The 22,692-nt window shown below is 37.1% G+C and overlaps 1 protein-coding gene across 4 annotated transcripts in view; it reads right to left on the bottom strand.

Annotated features, from left to right (window-relative positions):
* POLR3B (RNA polymerase III subunit B) overlaps window positions 1-22,692 on the bottom strand; it is a 122,235-nt gene that overhangs the window by 93,543 nt on the left and 6,000 nt on the right. For 2 of the 4 annotated variants that reach the window (XM_061206513.1, XM_061206517.1), the window contains exons 3-9: window positions 20,882-20,938; window positions 20,733-20,797; window positions 18,284-18,359; window positions 15,542-15,642; window positions 11,402-11,493; window positions 10,077-10,194; window positions 8,298-8,406 (exon numbers count right to left, since the gene is read on the bottom strand). In XM_061206513.1, the coding sequence (XP_061062496.1) occupies window positions 8,298-8,406; window positions 10,077-10,194; window positions 11,402-11,493; window positions 15,542-15,642; window positions 18,284-18,359; window positions 20,733-20,797; window positions 20,882-20,938 (618 nt within the window). The remainder of the gene's footprint in view (window positions 1-8,297; window positions 8,407-10,076; window positions 10,195-11,401; window positions 11,494-15,541; window positions 15,643-18,283; window positions 18,360-20,732; window positions 20,798-20,881; window positions 20,939-22,692) is intronic. The other 2 variants (XM_061206515.1, XM_061206514.1) reach the window with 1 other exon arrangement.

Genomic DNA, 22,692 nt, shown 5'->3' on the forward strand with positions numbered 1-22,692 from the left:
GGCACAAAAACAGAAACATAGATCAATGGAACAAGATAGAAAGCCCAGAGATAAACCCACGCACCTATGGTCAACTAATCTATGACAAAGGAGGCAAAGATATACAATGGAGAAAAGACAGTCTCTTCAATAAGTGGTGCTGGGAAAACTGGACAGCTACATGTAAAAGAATGAAATGAGAATACTCCCTAACACCATACACAAAAATAAACTCAAAATGGATTACAGACCTAAATGTAAGACTGGACACTATAAAACTCTTAGAGGAAAACATAGGAAGAACACTCTTTGACATAAATCACAGCAAGATCTTTTTTGATCCACCTCCTAGAGTAATGGAAATAAAAACAAAAATAAACAAATGGGACCTAATGAAACTTCAAAGCTTTTGCACAGCAAAGGAAACCATAAACAAGACGAAAAGACAACCCTCAGAATGGGAGAAAATATTTGCAAACGAATCAACAGACAAAGGATTAATCTCCAAAATATATAAACAGCTCATTCAGCTCAATATGAAAGAAACAAACACCCCAATCCAAAAATGGGCAGAAGACCTAAATAGACATTTCTCCAAAGAAGACATACAGACGGCCACGAAGCACATGAAAAGCTGCTCAACATCACTAATTATTAGAGAAATGCAAATCAAAACTACAGTGAGGTATCACCTCACACCAGTTAGAATGGGCATCATCAGAAAATCTACAAACAACAAATGCTGGAGAGGGTGTGGAGAAAAGGGAACCCTCTTGCACTGTTGGTGGGAATGTAAATTGATAAAGCCACTATGGAGAACAATATGGAGGTTCCTTAAAAAACTAAAAATAGAATTACCATATGACCCAGCAATCCCACTACTGGGCATATACCCAGAGAAAACCGTAATTCAAAAAGACACATGCACCCGAATGTTCATTGCAGCACTATTTACAATAGCCAGGTCATGGAAGCAACCTAAATGCCCATCAACAGACGAATGGATAAAGAAGTTGTGGTACATATATACAATGGAATATTACTCAGCCATAAAAAGGAACGAAATTGAGTCATTTGTTGAGACGTGGATGGATCTAGAGACTGTCATACAGAGTGAAGTAAGTCAGAAAGAGAAAAACAAATATCGTATATTAACGCATGTATGTGGAACCTAGAAAAATGGTACAGATGAGCCGGTTTGCAGGGCAGAAGTTGAGACACAGATGTAGAGAACAGACATATGGACACCAAGGGGGGAAAACAGCGGTGGGGTGGGGATGGTGGTGTGCTGAATTGGGCGATTGGGATTGACATGTATACACTGATGTGTATAAAACTGATGACTAATAAGAACCTGCAGTATAAACAAACAAACAAAACAACTAATACTAAACTTTCATTGGGTTATTTGTATGGAAATATGTTAATATAAATGTTTCAGACATTACATGAAATTTCTAAAAATCTTATATGTTCTGGTATAATGTTATAAATCATAATCCTAGTTATTACTTTAAAATGTATATCTCAGAAATAACTAATTTTCTTGTCAACTGCATTATTATGAATTTTCATCAAATCTTTAACCGTGGTCATTTTTAAGTCTTTTGTCATTTACAGACAGTTCTGGGTGTACTCTGATGCTTTTGTAAATATGTTCCTATAAAAGGGTTTCATCTTCAGGAAATTCATGGAAAAGACTCTGACAAGTACAGGTTTCTGGTACCTGACTGTACTGCTGAACTGAATGAATAAGCATTTTCAGAACTCTAATGAAAAACTGATGCGCTCATAAAAGGGCTAACAAAAGATCAAGATGAAAAAAAAAAATTAATTACATGGGACTGAGTGAACTGATGAGGATGAGTATAATTTTTGTGACTTTGTTTGAATTTAAAAAAAGAAAAAATCCCACAAGGACTCAGAGGCAAAGAATATACAAATCAATTTTCACTGCAAAGTAAAGGAGCTGTTACAGTGGAGGATTACTGGACTGAATGTCAATATTATGACATAGTATGAGTGTGTTTCATGTTTGGTAATTGCAATCATTGTTGCTTTTGTTGTGGTCATCCATGTTAAAAAAAAAAAAAAAGGAAACAATTGTGAGTACAATATAACTCTTGAAATTGTCAAAAAAAAAAAAAAGTTTTGTTTAGTGAACAAATAAAGAAGTTCTAAGGATACAGATCTCTTTTTTATATGTTAATTTTCATGTTTTTTTAATCTCTGATATGATGCACTTATTCAAATGGACACTAGACACCAACTCCAAAAATTACACAAATTCATTAAGACATTTAGTCTTTCATGGATTAAAGAAGAAAGCAATCCTAAAAAATTATCAGTTCTAATTTTTAAGCAAATGAAAACAAAAAACAAAAAATTGGATTATCCTTTGACCAAACACACTGAGTTGCATCTACTCCAATGGTGATGGCGTATATGTAGAGCCATCTGCACTTCCTCCTTGGTCTGCCAAGTAGCCACTCAGAAACATCAGATGAGAATATTTCTCTGTGAAAAGCTAAATAGAATATAGGTTAATTTTTACTTGTCAATCTCTCAAAATAATGTTATATGGGTTTCAATGGAACCAAAACATTTTTAAAAAAACAATACTAAGGCAATAGTTTGCAGTGACCCTTCTCTAAAACCTTTGATGTGAAACTTTGTAACTAATGCGCCTCCCTTCTCAGAGGAAAGCCGAACACTAAAAAGAGACCTATACAGCAGGGGTCCCCAACTCCCGGGCTGTGGACCGGTACCGGTACGCAGCCTGATAGGAACTGAGCTGCACAGCAGGAGGTGAGTGGCGGGCGAGCGAGCGAAGCTTCATCTGCCGCTCCGCGCCGCTCCGCATCGCTCCCCATCGCTCCCCATCGCTCGCATTACCGCCTGAACCATCCCCCCTGCCGCCCCATCCGTGGAAAAACTGTCTTCCACGAAACTGGTCCCTGGTGCCAAAAAGGTTGGGGACCGCTGCTATACAGGACAGATGGCAAACCAAGCAGCAGGAAGAAGTCTCACTAAAACATAAATAGAATCCTAGAGTTGAAATGGCAGTGGCTTTCTGGTTGAGCCCCCTTTCTTTAGGCAAGTTAACATCTAAATCATCTGAATGCCACCTATATTACCTTAATACAGTTTAGTTCAGTAATCTCCAAGTAAAAAAGGCTAAATACTTGATTGCCTCTTTTGGTGTTTAATAATGAAAAAGTCCTTCCTTATTTGACATATGGATTGCCACTTCAAGCTGTCCTGATGCTGATCTAGGCAGTAATTTTATAATTGCACAAAACTCTCCAGTGGCCTAACATGAATCTAAACAGACTGCTTAGGCCTACCAAATATTTCTAAGTTATGAAGCAAAGATATGCCAAGCACACGGTAAATGACACCGTATGTGCAGAAAGAATGATCAGTGGCAAAGCTTTGCTCTAAAAGGCCTAAACTCTTCCTATATCAGATCACTGAAATACAGGGTGATAACTCAGTCAGGTTATCATCAACTGTGCTCCAGCTCCAAAGATGGAACTGACTTTATGACTATTTAGCCTTTGGAAGTCACAGCTACAAATAAATGACATATTGCTATGGAAATGACAGCAAAATGCCCAACCATTTTGCTTAACAGACATAATTCAGACATCTGAAAACTAGCTTTTTATGGAACTCTTTGTACTCCAGATATCTGAAATCATTTCACCTAACTAATAAGTCAAAAGTGAATGCTATTTAATAACCTTATGAAAAAATAGCAGAGATAATACGTTTCAGCAGAAGGTCACCCAGTCTGGCGATCAGCAATAAGAGCAAAAATAAGGGGAGGTGCTCTTTAAAAAGTGGCAGGAAGTCTTCTCCTTGGATATCCACTAAGTGTGACTAAAAGTGTGATTTTTAGAGACAGAAAGAAGACTGCTAATGAGCAGAATAGAATGATATGTGAGCTAACGGTGACGTGCTGAAATATATTACGTGAAGAAGGGAAACGGGTAAGTTCTTAAAATATCTAACATTCAGAAATCACTAATTTTTCTTTAAAGTAGACAGAAGTCAACCTATCATTACCAAAAGCAGTCCTAGCAGATAATAAAAGAACTGTGATGGCCCACTTTAACTTTGTAATTTTTTTCTCTTTAAAGATCAAAAATTTCAATATAATACAATGCCCAACACCCTTGATATTTGTCCTTTTCTCCATAAAAATTTTCAGACTACAGATGCCATCATAGTGCAGCTGTTGAATACTGAGGGATACAAATGTAAAGTAGGGAAGATTCATGGGCAGGAGAACGTCTGTAGTGATTCAGTCCATTAATAAGGCTGATCTAGGCCTTAAAAGCTTTATCCGTCATATTCAGACTCAGCATGGAGTCTGGAAATCCTGCTGCTTCTGTCACTTTTAGCCAATTGTTGGCTACAATCAACAGCCATCAAGTCCTAATGACTGTCAAGGTCTGTGTTAGGGCCACACAACACAAAAAGAGAAATGATGTGACTTTTCTCCTATCCTACTTTATTTTCCGGGGCTTCTGACATTAAATGTGTAAGAACTCAGTAAAAAGAAATAGCATTGTCTTTCTACGCAGTCTACTGTTCAAAATATATATTATCTCATTTGCTCTTCAAACAACCCCCTTAGGTGAAATGCTCACTTGGATAACTAACTAGATATAGTTATCCAAGACTCAGGAAGATTGGGAAATCGGCCCAAGGACACATAGCTAATAAGTGGAGAGGCTGGAAATCAACCTAGATCAGTCTGATTCTAAGATACCAATATTCTATGCTCCCTCCCAGATGGGAAAGTCTCAATAGTGGTTATCAAACAAGTTTATTAAAACATCCCTATTGTGGGAGACCAAAAAAAGTGACTATGCGTGACCAATGAATTTAATTAATTTATTTGAACTGAAAATTTCTAAATATTTATTTTAATTCGTATATACTGCTGATTAAAATGTAATGAATATGTTTCGGGAGAAAAATTTAATGACACGCACCAAGTTTTTAAAAATATATATAATCCCACGCCCAGGAATTAAGTCTCACAAAATAATCAGCAACATGCACAAACATGTATGTACAAGGACCCCCAGAGTTGTGTATAAGAGTGAAAACTTAGGGGGAAAAAACGACACATAAATGTCACACTATAGGAATTTGCTTAATAGATTATACCACATACACGCATTCTATACAACACCTACTAAAAATAATGATGTGGATTTTATTAATAGATGAGGAAAGCTAGTCACAATTCACTGTTAAATGAAAAAAATAAAATAAAATCAATGTGTATATTACAAAAGCAAAGGAAAAAAGGTCTTGAAAAAAATATATCCAAAAAAGTACTTATACTTTTTAGTGGCTTTCTGAATTTTTACAACGCAAGGACTATTTTATAATCAGAAAGGAAGAAGTTTGAAATCTCAACTACTGGCTACATAAAAATGCACACTGTTAATTTATAGCCTCATTCTAAAAAGGATTTAATAAATCAGCTATAAATATATGTATACATTTACAAAATAATATTAAACAAATTTGACAGATGAAACTGTCTTATCAAACTTTTGTCAACTAGTCAAAAAAAGTATTTAATAAAGATTTTCTGGTTTTAAGGCATGCATGTGTCTAGTGATCCATTTTCCATATGAGTGATATAAGATTATCTGCATTATAATTAATTTATAATTTCTGGTCTAAGGAAAGCAGTCCTATGCACCTTTAAGCATTGAAATCATCCGTAAAAGTCCTTCTGATGCATGGTAACATACTGCCCTCTGCTGGAGAGGTAATTTTACATAGATAAAGTTTTCTTATCCACTAAATCCCACTATGTACACAAGATACTGCGCTGAGCACTGTGGGATCCCTATAAAAAAAGACAAAATTACTTTGCCTTTTACAAAAATGATAATTACAAAAAATATAAACTTTGAAGAAAGGTAATAAAGTAAATTTAAGAATTCTCTCTGGCCCCCCCGATATAATGGTACTGCTATTATGATCATCATCATCATCCTAAAAAGAAAATAATGGCATCATCTCACTTAGAGAAATCAAAAGCACATTAAGCTATACTAAGCATTAAAAAATTTTCCTACAACCTCCTTCTTGTAATTGCTTTTAGAATATGGATATGTCCTGAGTTAATGAACCTGACTTGTCAATATCCATTCAATACCTATGAACAACTGGCGGCTTATCAACCTCTAAAATTATCTGAATTACCGAGTATGTTTCAGTAATTCCTCAAATAACCTGAGCTCTTTATTTCAATCAACCTAGTTGTCAAGATTCATTTTATACCCATATACCTCATGTTCTACAAAGTTGCTGCAAACACTGAATTAGTGAACAGTGAAACACTGTTCCCAGGAGAAATGCAGAGTTAGGTTCTTGTGAGCCTCTGGTTACATTTTCTTCAACTGATCAATACAGAACCTTGTTTTATGTGTGTTCTGTTTAAAGACACCTTATTTAATATACATCATCGTCGACTCATTAACACTGCGATTGTGTTCAGCAGCACTGTAACTCATTCCTGAATGAAGCTTATCTAACACACACATTTTCCCCCGGAAGGCACACTGCAGCCTTCTTGTGATTAGAAACACTACACAGCACGTCAGCACCATGCCTGGGCCCATTTTAAACAACAAGATCGCTTACAAAAAGCACAAAAATTTGAAAAACATGGCACCAAATAGATTGCAAAACGAGCATTTGTTTGTAGTACGACAGCTGAAATGAGAAGGTATGGTATCCCCATGTTTGATCTCAGCTGGGAATGTACGAGTTTGGTGACTCGAATTTTTCGCTGCTCTGTGCCTGCACGTGTCTGTGAATAACGGTAAAATCACCACACATGATGATTTGGGGGTTACAAATAAATTTTAGCAAGTAGGAGAATTGCCAAATACAGAATCTGCAATTACTGAGCATCAACTGTATCACATAATGCTGACTATTTTTCTGTTTGATTAATGACTAATACTACAAATAACCATTCATAGAATATGTATAATATTTAAGTCACAGAGCAGGCTAAATGGGCCACTATTATCTGAGAATTATCTAAGAAGACTATACCATTTAAACATTATTTCTACGGGAAAATGTCTTTTGGGTTCTAAGTCAACAATTCACAAACAAGATAAATCAGCTTTAGATTAAAGATTCATGTTTATGGAGAAATTCACCAGAATCCTGAAGTCCATAAAAAAGAACAAAAAACTTGGTCCATACTCTCTGACCTAGAAAATTCCACTGCTAGGAACTTAGCCTACAGATATCCTTGCCCTGTATAAAATATTACAGCAGCTTTGTAATAGCAAGAGCTGTATATGTCCACTGATAAGGGAATGGTTAAATAAATTATGGTACCCCCATAAATGGAACCCTTTGTTAAAAAGAACATGGTAGGGCTTCTCTGGTGGTGCAGTGGTTAAGAATCCGCCTGCCAATGCAGGGGACATGGGTTTGGACCCTGGTCCGGGAAGATCCCACATGCCGCAGATCAACTAAACCTGTGCGCCACAACTACTGAGCCTGCGCTATAGAGCCCGCGAGCCACAACTACTGAGCCCACGTGCCACAACTACTGAAGCCCGCGTGCCTAGAGCCCGTGCTCCGCAACAAGAGAAGCCACCGCAATAAGAAGCCCGCGCCCCGCAATGAAGAGTAGCCCCCACTTGCCGCAACTAGAGAAAGCCTGCGCGCAGCAACGAAGACCCAACACAGCCATAAGTAAATAAGTAAATAAATAAATAAATAAATAAATAAATAAATTTATTTTTTTTAAAAAAAGAACATGGTAGCTCTGTATGAACTAATATAACACTATCTCCAAGATGTAAGTTACAAAAAAGAAAACAAGCTAAGTGCAAAATAGTGTGCAATGCATGTAAGTAAAAAAAACAGAAAAGAAACCTACTACATACTCATGTGCTGTATATGCACAGACTATCTCTAGAGAGATGCACAAGTAACCAGTAGCAGTGGTATCCTTTGGTAGGATAACTGTGGTTAGGTACAGGTGGGTGGGAGGCTTACTAATCACTATATACCCTTTTGTACCTTTGGAATTCTTTATCATGTATCTATTAAAAAAAAACAAAATAGATCACTACTTTTAAAAGTACCTGAACCCCAGTCTTATTAGCTTTCAATTTTAAATACTGAGAGCTTCTCTATGCCACAAATCTTTTTATTCCTGGAACTCCTTATGCTCCAAATTTCTAATTACATATGAAAATAAGCCATAAAAAGAATTCTTTATAATTTTCAGTAGATACCTGCAGCCTCACCTTAAATATGATGACAATGGGTATATCTTCCGACAAAGTATTATGCCTCAAATAAAATCGTCCTTGTTTCACAGCCATATTGGTTCTGCTTTTTTTCTCATGGGTAGAGCTGTACGGAAACACAAGTTGGTTAAACTACATCCCCACTTAGTTCCAAGCTAGTTAACATGCAGTAGCAAATGACCACCAATCAATAAGATTCAATTGATCAACAATGATCAATAAGGTCCTTCCAAATAGGTGTCTTTTTACACAACTCCTCTCCTGCCTCCACCGCCACTTCCATCATTTTAAAACACTAGAATTGTTTCTTTAGCTTTGAGATTATGGTGGAAGTTTTGTGCGTGAATGAGTGACAATCACCAATTCATTTTGACCTACTTCACTTTGATTCTACCTGAATTGCTTTGATCTAGTGTGGGATATATTTCTGATCAATTTTATACATTTGAAATGAAAAACTTCAAAATGAGCCTACACTATAATGGGAAAACTACACGGAAATGAATAAATACTATGAGTTTTTAAACTAATAATCCAGTAAAATATACCTACAATTTTGGTATACAGTGAAGCCAAAAGAAACTAAGGAATCTCCTTCTGTTGATCTCTGTTAGCTGTAATTTTCCTAGTGGATTTAAAAACATTTCCAAGCTTTAATCAACCACAATAATAACACATACTGATCACCCACTACATGCTGTGTGCACTGTTACTCACTCTACTTACACTAGCTCTAATCTCCTACATACCAACACTTATTTCGAAGTGCTGCCCCCAAATCACGTACGAGGAAACCAAGGCTTAGAGAAGCTAAGTAACTACTCCCCCAACTAGCTCATAGCTAGTAAACAACTGTGGGATTCAAATCCTGATTGCCCTGGCTTCAAAAGCTGCGTACAACAGGAAGATGTGGGTTGCAGAATTATTAGATCTGGATTCAAATGCCGGCTTCCTCATGATCGATGTCACCCTGTGCTCAAGGCCTGTTACTCATATGGAAATAACAGCACTTATCTTGGAGGGCTGAGGTGACAATTAAATATATATAAAGCACCTAGTACACTACCTGGCTCCTAGTAACTGCTCAATAAATGGGCACTATTGTTAGCTGCCTCTCCACCAGAAAGAAAAATGCAGAAACTCTAAGCTAAGGAGTTCACTTTAGGTTGTCAGAAGAGAAACTCTATTGCATACTGACATTTTAACTATGCCACATTTCTTAATTCCCAGAACTCATTAACATCCAAATTTCAAATTACATAATAATAAATCAGAGAAAAGAAGTTACAGGAGTGATATAAGGGATACTGTTGTAGAAAAATGAGTACACTATGAAGGAGGCTGGTCTAGAAAACTAACAATACAATGTTAAGTACATGATATACAATTCATTAAGTATAAAATAGTCTCTGATTATATCAGCGTAGGCATACATATGTAAAATGGTGAAAGACTGAAAAGGCACATGAAAAACTAAAGAGTGGTTTTTTAATTCTTTTTTAAAAGTTCCTTTAATGTTATAGATTAACATAAAGTTCAACTTGAATAAAATAACTAATGGTCTTTTGAGCAATGTCTCATACTTTCATCACTGGAAATTTTAAATCAATACTCTATGCTTACAGACTTACACAATTAATTGAATGCAGGTAGTTTAACTATTACACTGCCTGTTACTGGAGAGAAATAACTGGCTACCTCCGTATTGAACGATAATCATCTGACACTAATGGAATGATCAATATTTCTTAAGAACACCATCCCTGCCATCCATACCTGGTAACTGAAGCACCCACGGCCCCTTTTCTGTCAGCCTCCACGATGATCCTGTTCTTAGACAGCTGCTCTTGGATAAGAATAACTTTTTCTACTCCTTTAACAATGAAGTAGCCCCCTGCCCAAGGGAAACAAGAAAGGCGTCACCAGCTATCCTTCCAACAGTGTGATTTAGTAATGGCAGTGATCTCCTGATCACTCTTCGATCACCTCACGGTGCTGGCCATCACTCAGTTCGAAGGGGTTTGTCAATATTGTTTTACGAACTGGTAATAGTCTCAGCACATGATTTTATACAAATGAACCACAAGATGATAAACTTCTTGAAGACAAGGAACGTATCTTATTGGTCTATGGATCACCAGCAGCTGACATATATGAGAGGTGAATGAAAAAAATGTTAAATAAATTAGTCTTCAGATTTTATAAGCACAGAATTAACTGACAATCTTCAATATAAGCTAAAATTTGCTCTTAGTTTTCTAACAAATCATTGACAATGGCAGATTAAGACTAGGTTTCCAAAATAATATTCGATATTCAATAAAACTCGTAAAACATTATGACATACTTTTGCACACAATTCAGAACAGGATAAAGTGAGACTTCATTTTACCTTCAGGATATAAGCAAAAAGAAGGCAATATATTTGACTTATGCAAAATCCTGTTTCTAATAAAGTCATGTTCTTTGTTAACCTCTTTCCAAAACCTTCTGGGATTCTACATCAACGCAAATTTAAAGGGATTAGATTAGAGCAACCATAAACTAAATTAATGTGAAACATGAACTAAGGAATTAAAAGAACTTTCTGTTAAGTGCTAAGCTTGAAACTTAAAAAAAATACTGCCTAGAAATAAGTACAAAAATATAACTTTAAAAAATTTAAACAGAAGACTTTCATTTTTTGCCCCTATACAGCATTTAAAACAGCCTGAAGTGAGCTACTTGTGACTTTTCAGATGAGGTAGACAAGGAACTTTGTGAGATTACTCTTGAATTTTTAAGGATACCAAAAGAAACCACTGAGCAAAGAGACAAAGGAAAGCCTGATAAACCACAGCAATAAATCAGAACTTGGGGTATTAAAGTTTTATACTTGAAATAAAAGAGGAAACGGTATATCTTTTAAAAATACAGACTAACAGAATAAAGTTGGAACCAAATTTCTCAATGTTTTGCAAAGTTTTACCCAAGTTGACTATAAAGCAGAAAGGCTGGTATTGTTTCTGAGAAAAAGTGGTAAAACAACAGCAAGAGCAAAACAAAAGCAAAAGAAAAAAAAGAAAAAGGAAGGGGGCACAAATCCAAGAAATCACACATACCTGGATCTAAAGGACATTCATTCAGTTTGGCAAATTCTGCTGGTGTTTTTCCTGTAAGAACACAGTTTGAACTACGTAGCATTATGGGCATTCTGTTTAAAATAAAACAAAAGAAAATGTCACATACAGTTTGTCACTGGTAAAAAAGCTGAAAAGAATACATACTGGGCACTGCACACATCACCAAGGGGTCTGCATTCCTGTTTGACATGCTAGGAAAGGCGGAGGGATGGTATTGCATGAAAGAGTCAAGTGAAATGAAGTATTTCCTCAGGCACACCGCTCTTCTGGTACAGATAACAAAAACTCAAATGTGTGGTTTCCTTAAACTTTGCAGACAAGCCTGAGCGAAAGTCACAAATGGCAGCAACACTTCATTTGTGGTAAACAAAGTGACTCCCCTTAGGTAGAAACAGCACAATGAATCAAAGTGTAAGGAACAAGAGACTATCAAAACTAACCAGGCAATTTTGAAAAAGAACTAAGCAAAACTTCTAGAAATGAGAAATGTAAGCCTTAACTTAAAAATCTAGGAGTGGGCTAGGCTGAATAGTAGATTTGATGCTGCTGAAGACAGAATTACTGAACTGAAAAAGAGATCTGAAGAAATTATTAAGAATGTATTTTTAGAGACAGAGATAAAGATATGAGGGTTTCAGAGTCCTGGAAGGAGACAGTGAGAAGGCCTCATGTATGTCTAATCAGATTTCTACACAGCGAGAATACACAGAATGTGTGAGAAGTCCTATTCAAAGAAACAATGGCTGTGAACTTCTAAAAAATGTATGAAAGCATAAACCACACAATATCTATGCAGAATAAATAAAAAGAAAGCCACATCATAATCAAGATGCAAAACATCAAAGACAAAGAGAAGATTTAAAACCCAGCCAGAGGTAATGGCAGGTAACCTGCCTTTAAAGGAAGGGAATGATAGTTGGATGGACGGATAACTTCACACATGCAATTAACAGACGACAGTGCAGTGATAAGCCAGTGACTGTCAACCTAGATTTGTGTATTCTGTTAAGTCACCATTCAGAATGAAGTCAATACAAAGATATTTTCAGACAAAAACTAAGAAGTTACTACTAATGAACCCTCACTAAAAGAATTTCTAGGGAAATTCCCTGGCAGTCCAGTGGTTAGGACTCCGCACTTTCACTACCGAGGGTGTGGGTTCAATCCCTGGTCAGGGAACTAAGATCCCACAAGCTGTGTGGTGCAGCCAAAAAAAAAAAAGATTTTCTAAAAGATAATACTTCAGGAAGATGAAAAACAAATGTTGAAGAAAGTCTGACATGCAAAAATGTATAGTGAACAAAGAAAATGGTAAATAATGTGGGTAAGTAAAAACAAATATTAGCTCTAAGATAATAATTTCTAATATATGGGTTAAAAAAGACAAAACAAGCTAGAACTAAAATGCATAACAAAAGCATGTATATCAGGAGGGTCGATTTGATCCAAGTTAAAGCTTTCTAAGGTCCATGACCTTTCCATAAGAATAAACATATTATTTTCAAACTTTGTAAAATATGCAATTCAAAATTTCTAAGGTAAGCATAAGCAACCAGAACTACTGTACATGACTTTCAAATCAGCTGGGAGAGAGTAGGGAAAAAAAACTTCCATGAACCCTAAAGGTAAAAAGAGAAAAAACTGAAATGAAAAGCTGGACAGATTAAAAATGCAAAATAAGTTGACAGAAGTATATCCACATATATCTGTAACATATAATAAATATAAATGAACTACATTCTCGGATAATTTTTTTAAAATCTAGCCATATGCAGTTTATTTCAAACATACCTAAAACGTAAGGACATAAAGATAAAAAGAAAAGGATAAAAAAAATGATATGCCAGAAAAATAACCAAGAGAAAGCAGATGTGGCTATAGTAAGAGCAGACAAAATAAATTTTAAGGTAAAACAATATTACAAGAGATAAAGATAAATGCCTAATATTCAATAACAAAAGGTTCAATTCACCAGGAAGACCTAACAATTCAAAACTTCCATGCACCTAATATCATAACTTCAAAAAGCAAAAATACACAAAAACATAAAGAAAAATGGACAAATCCATCACCGTAGTGGGAGATTTTAACACATCTCTCCTAGTACTTATTAAAACAAATCAAAAAATCAGTGAAGACACAATATCTAAACAACACAATTAACGAGCTTGATCGAAAAGAAAAACATAGTGACACAACAACTGGAGAATACCCCTTGCTTCCAAACACACATGAAACATGTATGAAAAGAAACAGGTTTCCACAAAGTTCCAAAACTTGATGTAAAGCACCAATTTGCAAATTTAAAAACAGTCTTCTAAGTAACTCATAGGTTAAAAAAGAAATCATAATGGGAAGGTAGGGACAGAAATATCCTCATTTGAGGGACTTCCCTGGTGGTCCAGTGGTTAAGACTCCGTACTTCCATTGCAGGGGGTGTGGGTTCAATCCCTTAGTTCCCCCTGGTTGGGGAATTAAGATCCCACATGCCTCGAGGCATGGCCAAAAAAAACAAAAAAACCCAGAAAAAAAAGTCCTCATTTTAACATTTAAATAAAGAAAAAAGACACTGACTAATATATAAGAATATTAAAAAAATTTTTTTAAGAATATTAAAATTACCAGAGTAACCAAAAGAAGAATTAAAAATACGAAACAAAATTTGGAAGAGGAAGGGAGAAGGAAAGTGAATGATACAGATAAACCAATCCACACCTTCTATATTAGGAGTCAAAAAATAGTTGTCTAAAATTGATGTAGCAAGAAAAAAAGGTATAAGCATAGCATTTAAAGTTATGGATGTAATAACCAGAAGAAATAACAGAACTGGTTACAAGGTCAGGAATGGGACTAGGGATGAGGAAGGGTAGGGAGGAAGACTCCTGCTTTGTATCAAATGTTCTTATGTACTATTTGATTTGCTACCAAGTATAAATATTATTTGGATTAAACTAAAAACTTTTTAGTTCAAAAAAACAATTAAATGAGATAATGTTTCCAATTATGGTAGTACCTGATATGAGCAGTCTAATTAACAGAGGTCGGAATGCAGGACTAACAAATGAAATCACCTATCACAGGACCTGGCACCTGGTAGGTATTCAACAAATACCAGTTACATGCCCATCCTTCCCTGCCCCTCTTTAACCCAGGATCTAAACCTTAAATGTATTTCTGGTTTGCTCCAGTATCTCCTGCCTTTCTTTCACAATACTCAAACTGGATAATCATTTAGCAACAGTCCAAGATTTAACTGGACACAAGTATGGTCCATTTATAAGAAAGAGAGAAGCTCTAATCTTAACACTGATAAACAGTCATGCTAAGACAAAGATTAACATTTTAATACCCCTACTTCTTTTCCTAAGTGAAGAATGAGGAGAATGTAGCCAAACAAGCGATGTCTTAAGCGTCTTCTACTTACCTGAGGACCCAGCAGAGTGCAGACAATGACAGTTAGCTGGTGCATATTTAATGAACAAATGGATGTTTATTAAACTCTTAGCACTTTTGAAGGGGGGCAGAACACTTGAGCGGTAATTATTTGCACTAAGTTTAAAGTCCAACATCATTATTAAACTCATTATTAAATACTGTGGATTTTGTCCATTTCTATAGGAGAATCAATATATTTCCCTAATTAGGAAAAGGAGGCAGCAAAAATGCTAGCTGATGCTATCTATTATTTCCAAACTTGTTCTGCGCAAATAAATAACTTCTGCCTTAAATACTGCTATAAACACTCATTCTTCCAGGAAAATTCAAAATATGTAAGAATCCACCAAGAAGACCAGCCCAGGAGAGTTCAGTGAAATGCCATCTTACCCAATGTTTCCCTAACAGCCTGGAATTACAGGAGGAAATGGAAGCAATTTCCTTAACTTTATAGAAAAGGTTTCACAATTTAAATATAACAACCACAACAACGTGATGGACGCTGCTCCAAGTGCTTTACATGTGCTGACTCACTGGACCCATAAAATAACCCCGTGAAGTAGGCTCCATCTCCCCCATTTTTCAGATGAGGAAACAGGGCGAGAAGAGCATTAGTACTTGCTCGCGGTCACCTCACGGGGCCGCAATGCTGGCAGCGAGGCTCCAGGAGGTGTCAGTCCTCACCTGCCAATGGGTAAGGCGTTGCGGATGATCCTCTGGCTGCCTCGGGTGTATTCAATATCCACTGTGATGGGGGCGGAGTATGTCATGTCCCGCAACCGGCACTGAAAGAGAATCAGACAATCACGGCTCCTCTCTGGAAAAGAAAGGATCCTGGCAGCCTCAAAGAGCTCTTCTCGAGTAGCAGTATGGCCCATGCTGGACTCTGATCCCTCCATGGAACACAGCTGCCCCCTGTGCTGCCTTAAGGGCACTGGGAGGTACAAGCTTACCTTCTCCATGAGGGGACGATGCCAGCCATGGATCTAGACATTGCCACAGCATCCCCACCCCTGCCAGCCCAGAAATGGGACAATAAATCTGGTACTGATTTTCTTCTCACTGATCTGATGCCATCACCAGTCTGCTCCCCTATCTTTGAAGCCATCAGATCATCCTTTGCAAACTGGGTCCTTGGAAAGTCATCAATGTGGCTGGCTTATTCAAAATAGTTAACAACCAGTATAATAATAACTAAAGTATGTACATGCACAAACTAAAAGAACTAAACTATATTTCCTTTTATTCTCCAAACAAACTAAACTATACCACAAAATTCCTTTCCAAGGGATATGTCAGAGCATGAATCACTCAACACATCATTCTAACAATTTCTGAGTCACTTGTGGAACTTCAGAAATTGTTGGTGCGCGCTTTACTTTCACGTGGTGATGACTCACTAAGAGAAGCCCTTGCCTGGGCCATGATCAGGAAACCCCATCAAAATCTTCCGATGACTTCTCCATTATATTGATGGTCATCAGGTGCCTTGCAGTCTCAAAAAGAGAATTTCTCTGAACCTCAACCATACAATTCATGATGCTGAATCCTCTCTCTGGCTTTTACTGCACCAAAGACAGATACAAACTTTTTCTAGCCTAACAGTGCCTAGGATTTAAAAATATTATATAGTCCTATTATTGACCAGTATATTACCTTACATTTAATTATATCAAGCCTCCTGCAGGCCTGACCAAAGGTAGCGTGGCACGGTGATCGGAGTGTGGACTCTATCTTCTGTGCTCAAATCCTGGCTCTACCAATTAAGTTTTAAATAACCTTTCTGCATCTCAGTCTCCTCATATGTAAAATGGGAATGTGAATAATTTTAATTCCCAAGAGTATGAGTATATATTTTTAGAATGGTGCCTGGTACAGAGTACTATATAAATATTATCTTGTTTTTGTTAATAAAACTAATGTAACACCAATGATAGGCAGACATTCATGGGTCTTAACAAACTCAACCCTTCAAATGGAAATGAAATTTGACAGAAGTGGTAAACATGGGGCCCCAAACTACTTCTGGGGCCCCCTCTGTCCCCCTCGAACTCTCTCTTATCAACAGGAATAGGGCTGTGTGGGTAGAGCCTGCAGTACCTGCACCCCCAGTCCTGCTGTGGGTCCCATGACTGCCCACCCACCTGCTCTCCCACGCTCCCCATCTCTCTAAGAGTCAATATCCCTCCAAGAAATCTTTGCACCCTCCTTCTCTAATTGCAGTAATACCCATGTGTTTTCTTCAACATCAGGAATAATTATTATAATGACAATTGTGGCTTCAGCCTTCTTGAACTACTTCGAATTCTTCGTCTTCTCCCTTCTCTGAACCCAGTAATATACTAGTTTAGAAGGTGACTTGGAAATTGTTAATTGGCTGTTTAGTTCTTGAAAAATTGGAAAGTTCTAGCCAAATGGAAAGCGGAGGTGGGGAAAGCCAAATCGGGGCACACAGTTTCCAACATCCAGTCCTCACTACTCCCTGTTCAATCCAACGTCACATATTTGCCTTACCTACCATCTAGGCTGCAAACCCTGGTGTCTCTGTTTCATTTGTTTTGTTATTTTAATCCACAAGAGTATGAACTTGAGCAAAGATATTATGTCTTATTTCTTTTGTATCTCCCAATTTTGCAGCACAAAATAAATGTTCAATCAATACTCGGTGATTAATACCAAAATTACCTATATAAAATATCTGGTTACTTGATCACACTTCCTGTTTCACCTTGCTTAGACAACAACCATAGCATTCTAACACCTTACTTGTTCTTTACTAAAGATTCCTGTGCTATGTTCCCTAATTGCTATTTTAGCTTTACATTAACACAAACCAGAAAAATCTACAAAAATCATTTTCCTTCCTGAATCAGTGCCCAATTATGGACACTAAGTGGAAGAACTTGAAGAGAAATCTAGAATCCGTTAAAAGCCAATAAACAGGCCTGTTCTAAAAGCCGTTGTCTGTAGCTCTTTTAAAACCCTGACATTTACATTTTCTTCTCCTCTGCCTCTTCTGCTAGACTGTGAGATCCTTGTCCTCAGTCCCTCTGCAAATGCAAGGCCTGCTGACCCTCAAGATACGTGCTAAGCGAGAAACCCCTGCAGTGAACAGCACACTGCACCAGACACCAGTGGTCAGCAAGGATGGGGGGTGGAGAGACCATGAAAAAACTCAGAAACAGGACATAAATAAGACACAGTGACCTAACAGTGCAAGTTAACTAGGATTAAATAATAAACCAACTAGTACAAAACTGTTTCCTAATATAATATGATATTATACAGGTGCTTATTTATTTTGGTTATCTTGTCTCATAAGAGATTTTTTCCCATTTTTAAATCATTTTTTAAGAATATATTTTAAGGGCACTGACTCTTCCAGTTAAACCAAACAAATCCAATTAAATTAAGGTTGATAATTACCTCATGAGGGGACACTGGTCTAGTTACATTGAAGCTTTCTTCAACATCAGGAAGCCCGACATAGATATTAAGATATCTGAAAAGCAAGTTATTCCAGAACCAATTACAGTTCTTCAAAGAACATATAAACAATCAAGCTATTTTCCTCCTGAATACAAGATTGCCCTTTGACAAATGCTTATCTTGCAGAGGATGACAAATTAAAAAATTATAATTGGAGATCTTAAAGTCACAGAACACACAGTTTACAAAGGAGAGAAAATGCTATCAAGTTATCTTTAAAAAAAAATACTGTAAATCTCTTTACAAAAATATTGAAACTATAGCTCCCTACAAATGATACTTAAGGAAAAAAGCAAATGCAAAAGAGTAGCTATAGTACGCTACCATTCTCACAGGAAAGGATATAAGAGGAAAAAATATATGTGCTCATTTGTGCAGAAGAAACAGGAAGAAGAAAGCAGAAACTAATGAGACTGATTACCTACAGGGAGCACTGGGAACAGGGTGGGAAGACCTGGAAGGGGAGGGACAATTTCCTGAATAGACTTTTTTCTATGGGTCTAACTTTTACAACCATAATAATGTCTCACATACCCAAAATGGAATACAAACCTTACTGCACTACAAATGAATAATATAACGGCACTGAACAGGTAACAAAGAAAATAACTAACCTGAGTAACTTTAGAAAACAGTATTTTGATTGGATACAGCAAAGACAGAAAAGCAGTATACAAATATTAGTAAATTTTATTCTCACAGAGTGATGAATTAACAATTCTGAAACTACTTTATGTATATCCTAGGACTGAATAAATAAGTAAATATAGCTCTGTCTACTGAGACTTCAGTACCCATATCTTGGTGTCTAAACACTACTCTCCAATAAAAGAGACTTAAGCTCCTTGGAGAAATGATTGATTCCAGGCTGGGACAGGAAAAATACAAGATGAACCACATCTCATGGTACCAGAAAGTAAAGGAGGGCTCGAAAATTCACAGGGGCATGTTGAAAGGATGCAGCAGTCAACTTGATGAATCTCCCTATGGCCAAATCTGGGACCATGTGAGAAATAAAACAATGATAGTACTGGATTATGATGCATAGAATAAAATAAACATCCATGAGTTCATATTGATATAAATAAAATTACGGATAGAGAGTAAATGAGGGGAAGAAAAAGCTCTTCCTCACAGTAGAATTCTAACATTAATGTAGAAAGAATGATGGAAATAGAGACTTGCCAACAGGTAAACACCACAGCAATTACTGTTGTAGGTAATTGCTACAACAATCATCAATGCATGCTAAAAGTAGTGGGTAAAGTGCAATGAGAAATAAGATATTCGCATAGTCTCGAAGGATCACCTTATAAGATAGTGATTAATTACTGAAGGAAAAATTGGTAACTTTACAGTGGAGAAACCTGGAAGATACCATCTTAATCAAGTGAACAAAGTTAAAATCACCAGCCGTTAAATATATTGACATCTGTACCCCCTGATATGGTACAGTGAGAATGACACGAAGCATCGCTTCTGTGGTATTCTGGCCAAAAAGGCATAACCCAATGTAGCCATGAGCAAATACCGTACAAACCCAAATCAAGAACTTTCTACAAAACGACTGACCAGAATTCTTCAAAAGTGTCAAGGTCATGAAAGACCAAGAGAGTTTGAGGAACTGTCATAGATTGGAGAGGATGAAGGAGACATATGACATATGAACATAATGCAGGTCCTGGATTGAATCCTGGACCAGAAAAGGACATTAGTGGGAAAACTAAGATTTGTAGATTAGTCAACAGTATTGTATCAGTGCTAATTATGCTATGGCTACGTAAGATGTTAATATCAGTATAAACTGGGTGAAGTGTAACATGGGAACTCCTTGTCCTATTTTTGTAATTTTCCTCTAAAATTGTTTTTAAAAAAGTTTAAACCTAATAGTTTCAGTAACTTTTTTTTTTTTTAATTTTATTTATTTATTTATGGCTGTGTTGGGTCTTCGTTGCTGTGCGAGGGCTTTCTCTAGTTGCGGCAAGTGGGGGCCACTCTTCATCGCGGTGCGCGGGCCTCTCACTATCGTGGCCTCTCTTGTTGCGGAGCACAGGCTCCAGACGCGCAGGCTCAGCAACTGTGGCTCACGGGCCTAGTCGCTCCGCGGCATGTGGGATCTTCCCAGACCAGGGCTCGAACCCGTGTCCCCTGCATTGGCAGGCAGATTCTCAACCACTGCGCCACCAGGGAAGCCCCTCAGTAACTTTTCACTCATAACTACCTGTTATCCTTAGCTTACCAATTAAAAATTAAGCATTTGATAAATATCTTCCTTTTAAACAGATAAAAGGAGAATTATGTTAAGAGTCTTGACAGCAACTACATTCACTACAAAAAAATGTTAGACATAATCAAAATAGCAAATTAAGAGTAGTTGATTCCTTACTTTAAGTACCACATGGGGTCAGCATCACTCGTAACCTTTTCATTGGCTTTCATTATTTTCTTTATCTGCAGGGGAAAGAGTAACATGAGGAAAGACTCTGGCTTCCAGTTAATTCTTAACCATATCCTTTTCCAAGATCTGATCCTTACCTCTACATTAATGAAATAGTTAAATGAATCTATATGCTGTTTCACAAGGCCTTTCACCTAAACAGATAAAAAGTAAAAAGTAGGTTAGCAACAAAATAGCAGATTACACAATGGATCTCACCTGATCCATAAATTTTCCTCAAAACCAAAGTGAGAAAAGAAATCCATGAATTTTACTTAGCAAAGCTTTACAATTATGTGTCCTCATTCCATTTCTCCTCCATCTTACTAGAACACCATCAAATTTTCCTCCCTGAAAAACAATCTGACCTTTGGAATTCAAGATATGAGTACCTGAATATACCTAATGACTCCCCATGAGCTAACAAATAAGGCAGGATTTTCTCTACATGCTTTGAATTTACAAAAAAAATCCAAGAAAAAATACAGCAGTTGAGCATCATCTCTTCAACCCTCAAACAACGTCTATTTTCTTTCTTGTCTTGCTCCTATGTAAGCAGTTTTATGATTTCCACATATCTGTCTTTCACATCACTTTTAGAAGAATGAAGGGAAAAAACAAGGATCTCTATTAAGAAAACCAAAAATAATGGCATTTAAAATTGGAAGCAGAGTGAACATCAGGGACCTAAGATCGATCAGCTGGCAGAGACTTCCTTTCATCTCAGAAGTCAGTATGGCTGCAACAAAGCGCTATGAAAAACACTGAAATGATAAACATATAGAATCCAGTCTTAGGATTTAAAGGACTGTAATATATTCATCTTTTTACATTAATCTTCAAACACAATTAGTTCAACACTTCTAGAACACTCTCAACAGATAATCACAGGGCCTTTGCTTTAATTCCACCTCCTTATTCAGGATCTCACTGGCTTACAAAGCAGCCATCCTATTATGAAATAGTCCTGATTGTTAGGGGAAAAATTCACCCTTATAATGATCTGCAGTCTGCCTTCCCCCAGTTTCCACCCCTTGGGCTTAACTGTCTTTTCTGGAGAAAATGCCTGCTCTACCACAGTCTGTTTAGTTGTCACATCACTCTTTCATGTTCTCACTTCCAGGCTGAACAGGCACTTCCACTATTCCTCGCAGGCATGCCTTCCAGACCCTTCAGCAGCCCATGAACTGCTCCTGAGTGGGCTCCACTTTGTCATCACATGGATGCCCTGAACTCACCGACAATCCTCCACAGTCTGACCAGTGTACAGTGGGGCTACTACGTACCTCCCTCATTCTGGATAGTTTACCACTGCTATTAAAAAACAAGGTCACATTACAGGCTGATCAACTAAAACTCAAAAGGTAATTTTTATGTTCACAAAAGAATGCTATTAAGTCAAGCACACCCCATTTGGTACTTGTGCAAAACTAAGAGGGACTTACATGAGTCCCTCTTCACTGCTGTCACCCCAACCTAACGTTCCAAGTCTTGATTCTACCTGCCCACAGCACTGCAGCCTCACAAGCTTCAAGTTCCTGTCTTCAGTTACGTATTAAAAATCTTTATATTTTTGTTCTTGGACAAGTATATTTCAAGGTGGTCTGAGTAAAAGAGAACCCCAACTTTAAATGAATGAAATAGCTGTAGTCTCATGTCTCTGTTAAGTTCTCTACCTTGTCAACTACAAAGTGGCATTTTCCATTGGCACCTGCCATCTAAGCACTAATATTCTAGTCGACAGTTCAGAAGATTGAAGGTTCGAGTCCCTTCATGGTTGCCATAGTAACTGTCGACTTAAAAAAAATGCACAACATGAGAATTGCAAGTTAAGTTTTATTTGGGGCAAAATGAGGACTGCAGCCGGGAGACAGCATCCCAGATAGCTCTGAGAAACTGCTCCAAAGAC

This window comes from Eubalaena glacialis, chromosome 11 (genome assembly GCF_028564815.1).
Source record: "Eubalaena glacialis isolate mEubGla1 chromosome 11, mEubGla1.1.hap2.+ XY, whole genome shotgun sequence".
Taxonomy (NCBI): domain Eukaryota; kingdom Metazoa; phylum Chordata; class Mammalia; order Artiodactyla; family Balaenidae; genus Eubalaena; species Eubalaena glacialis.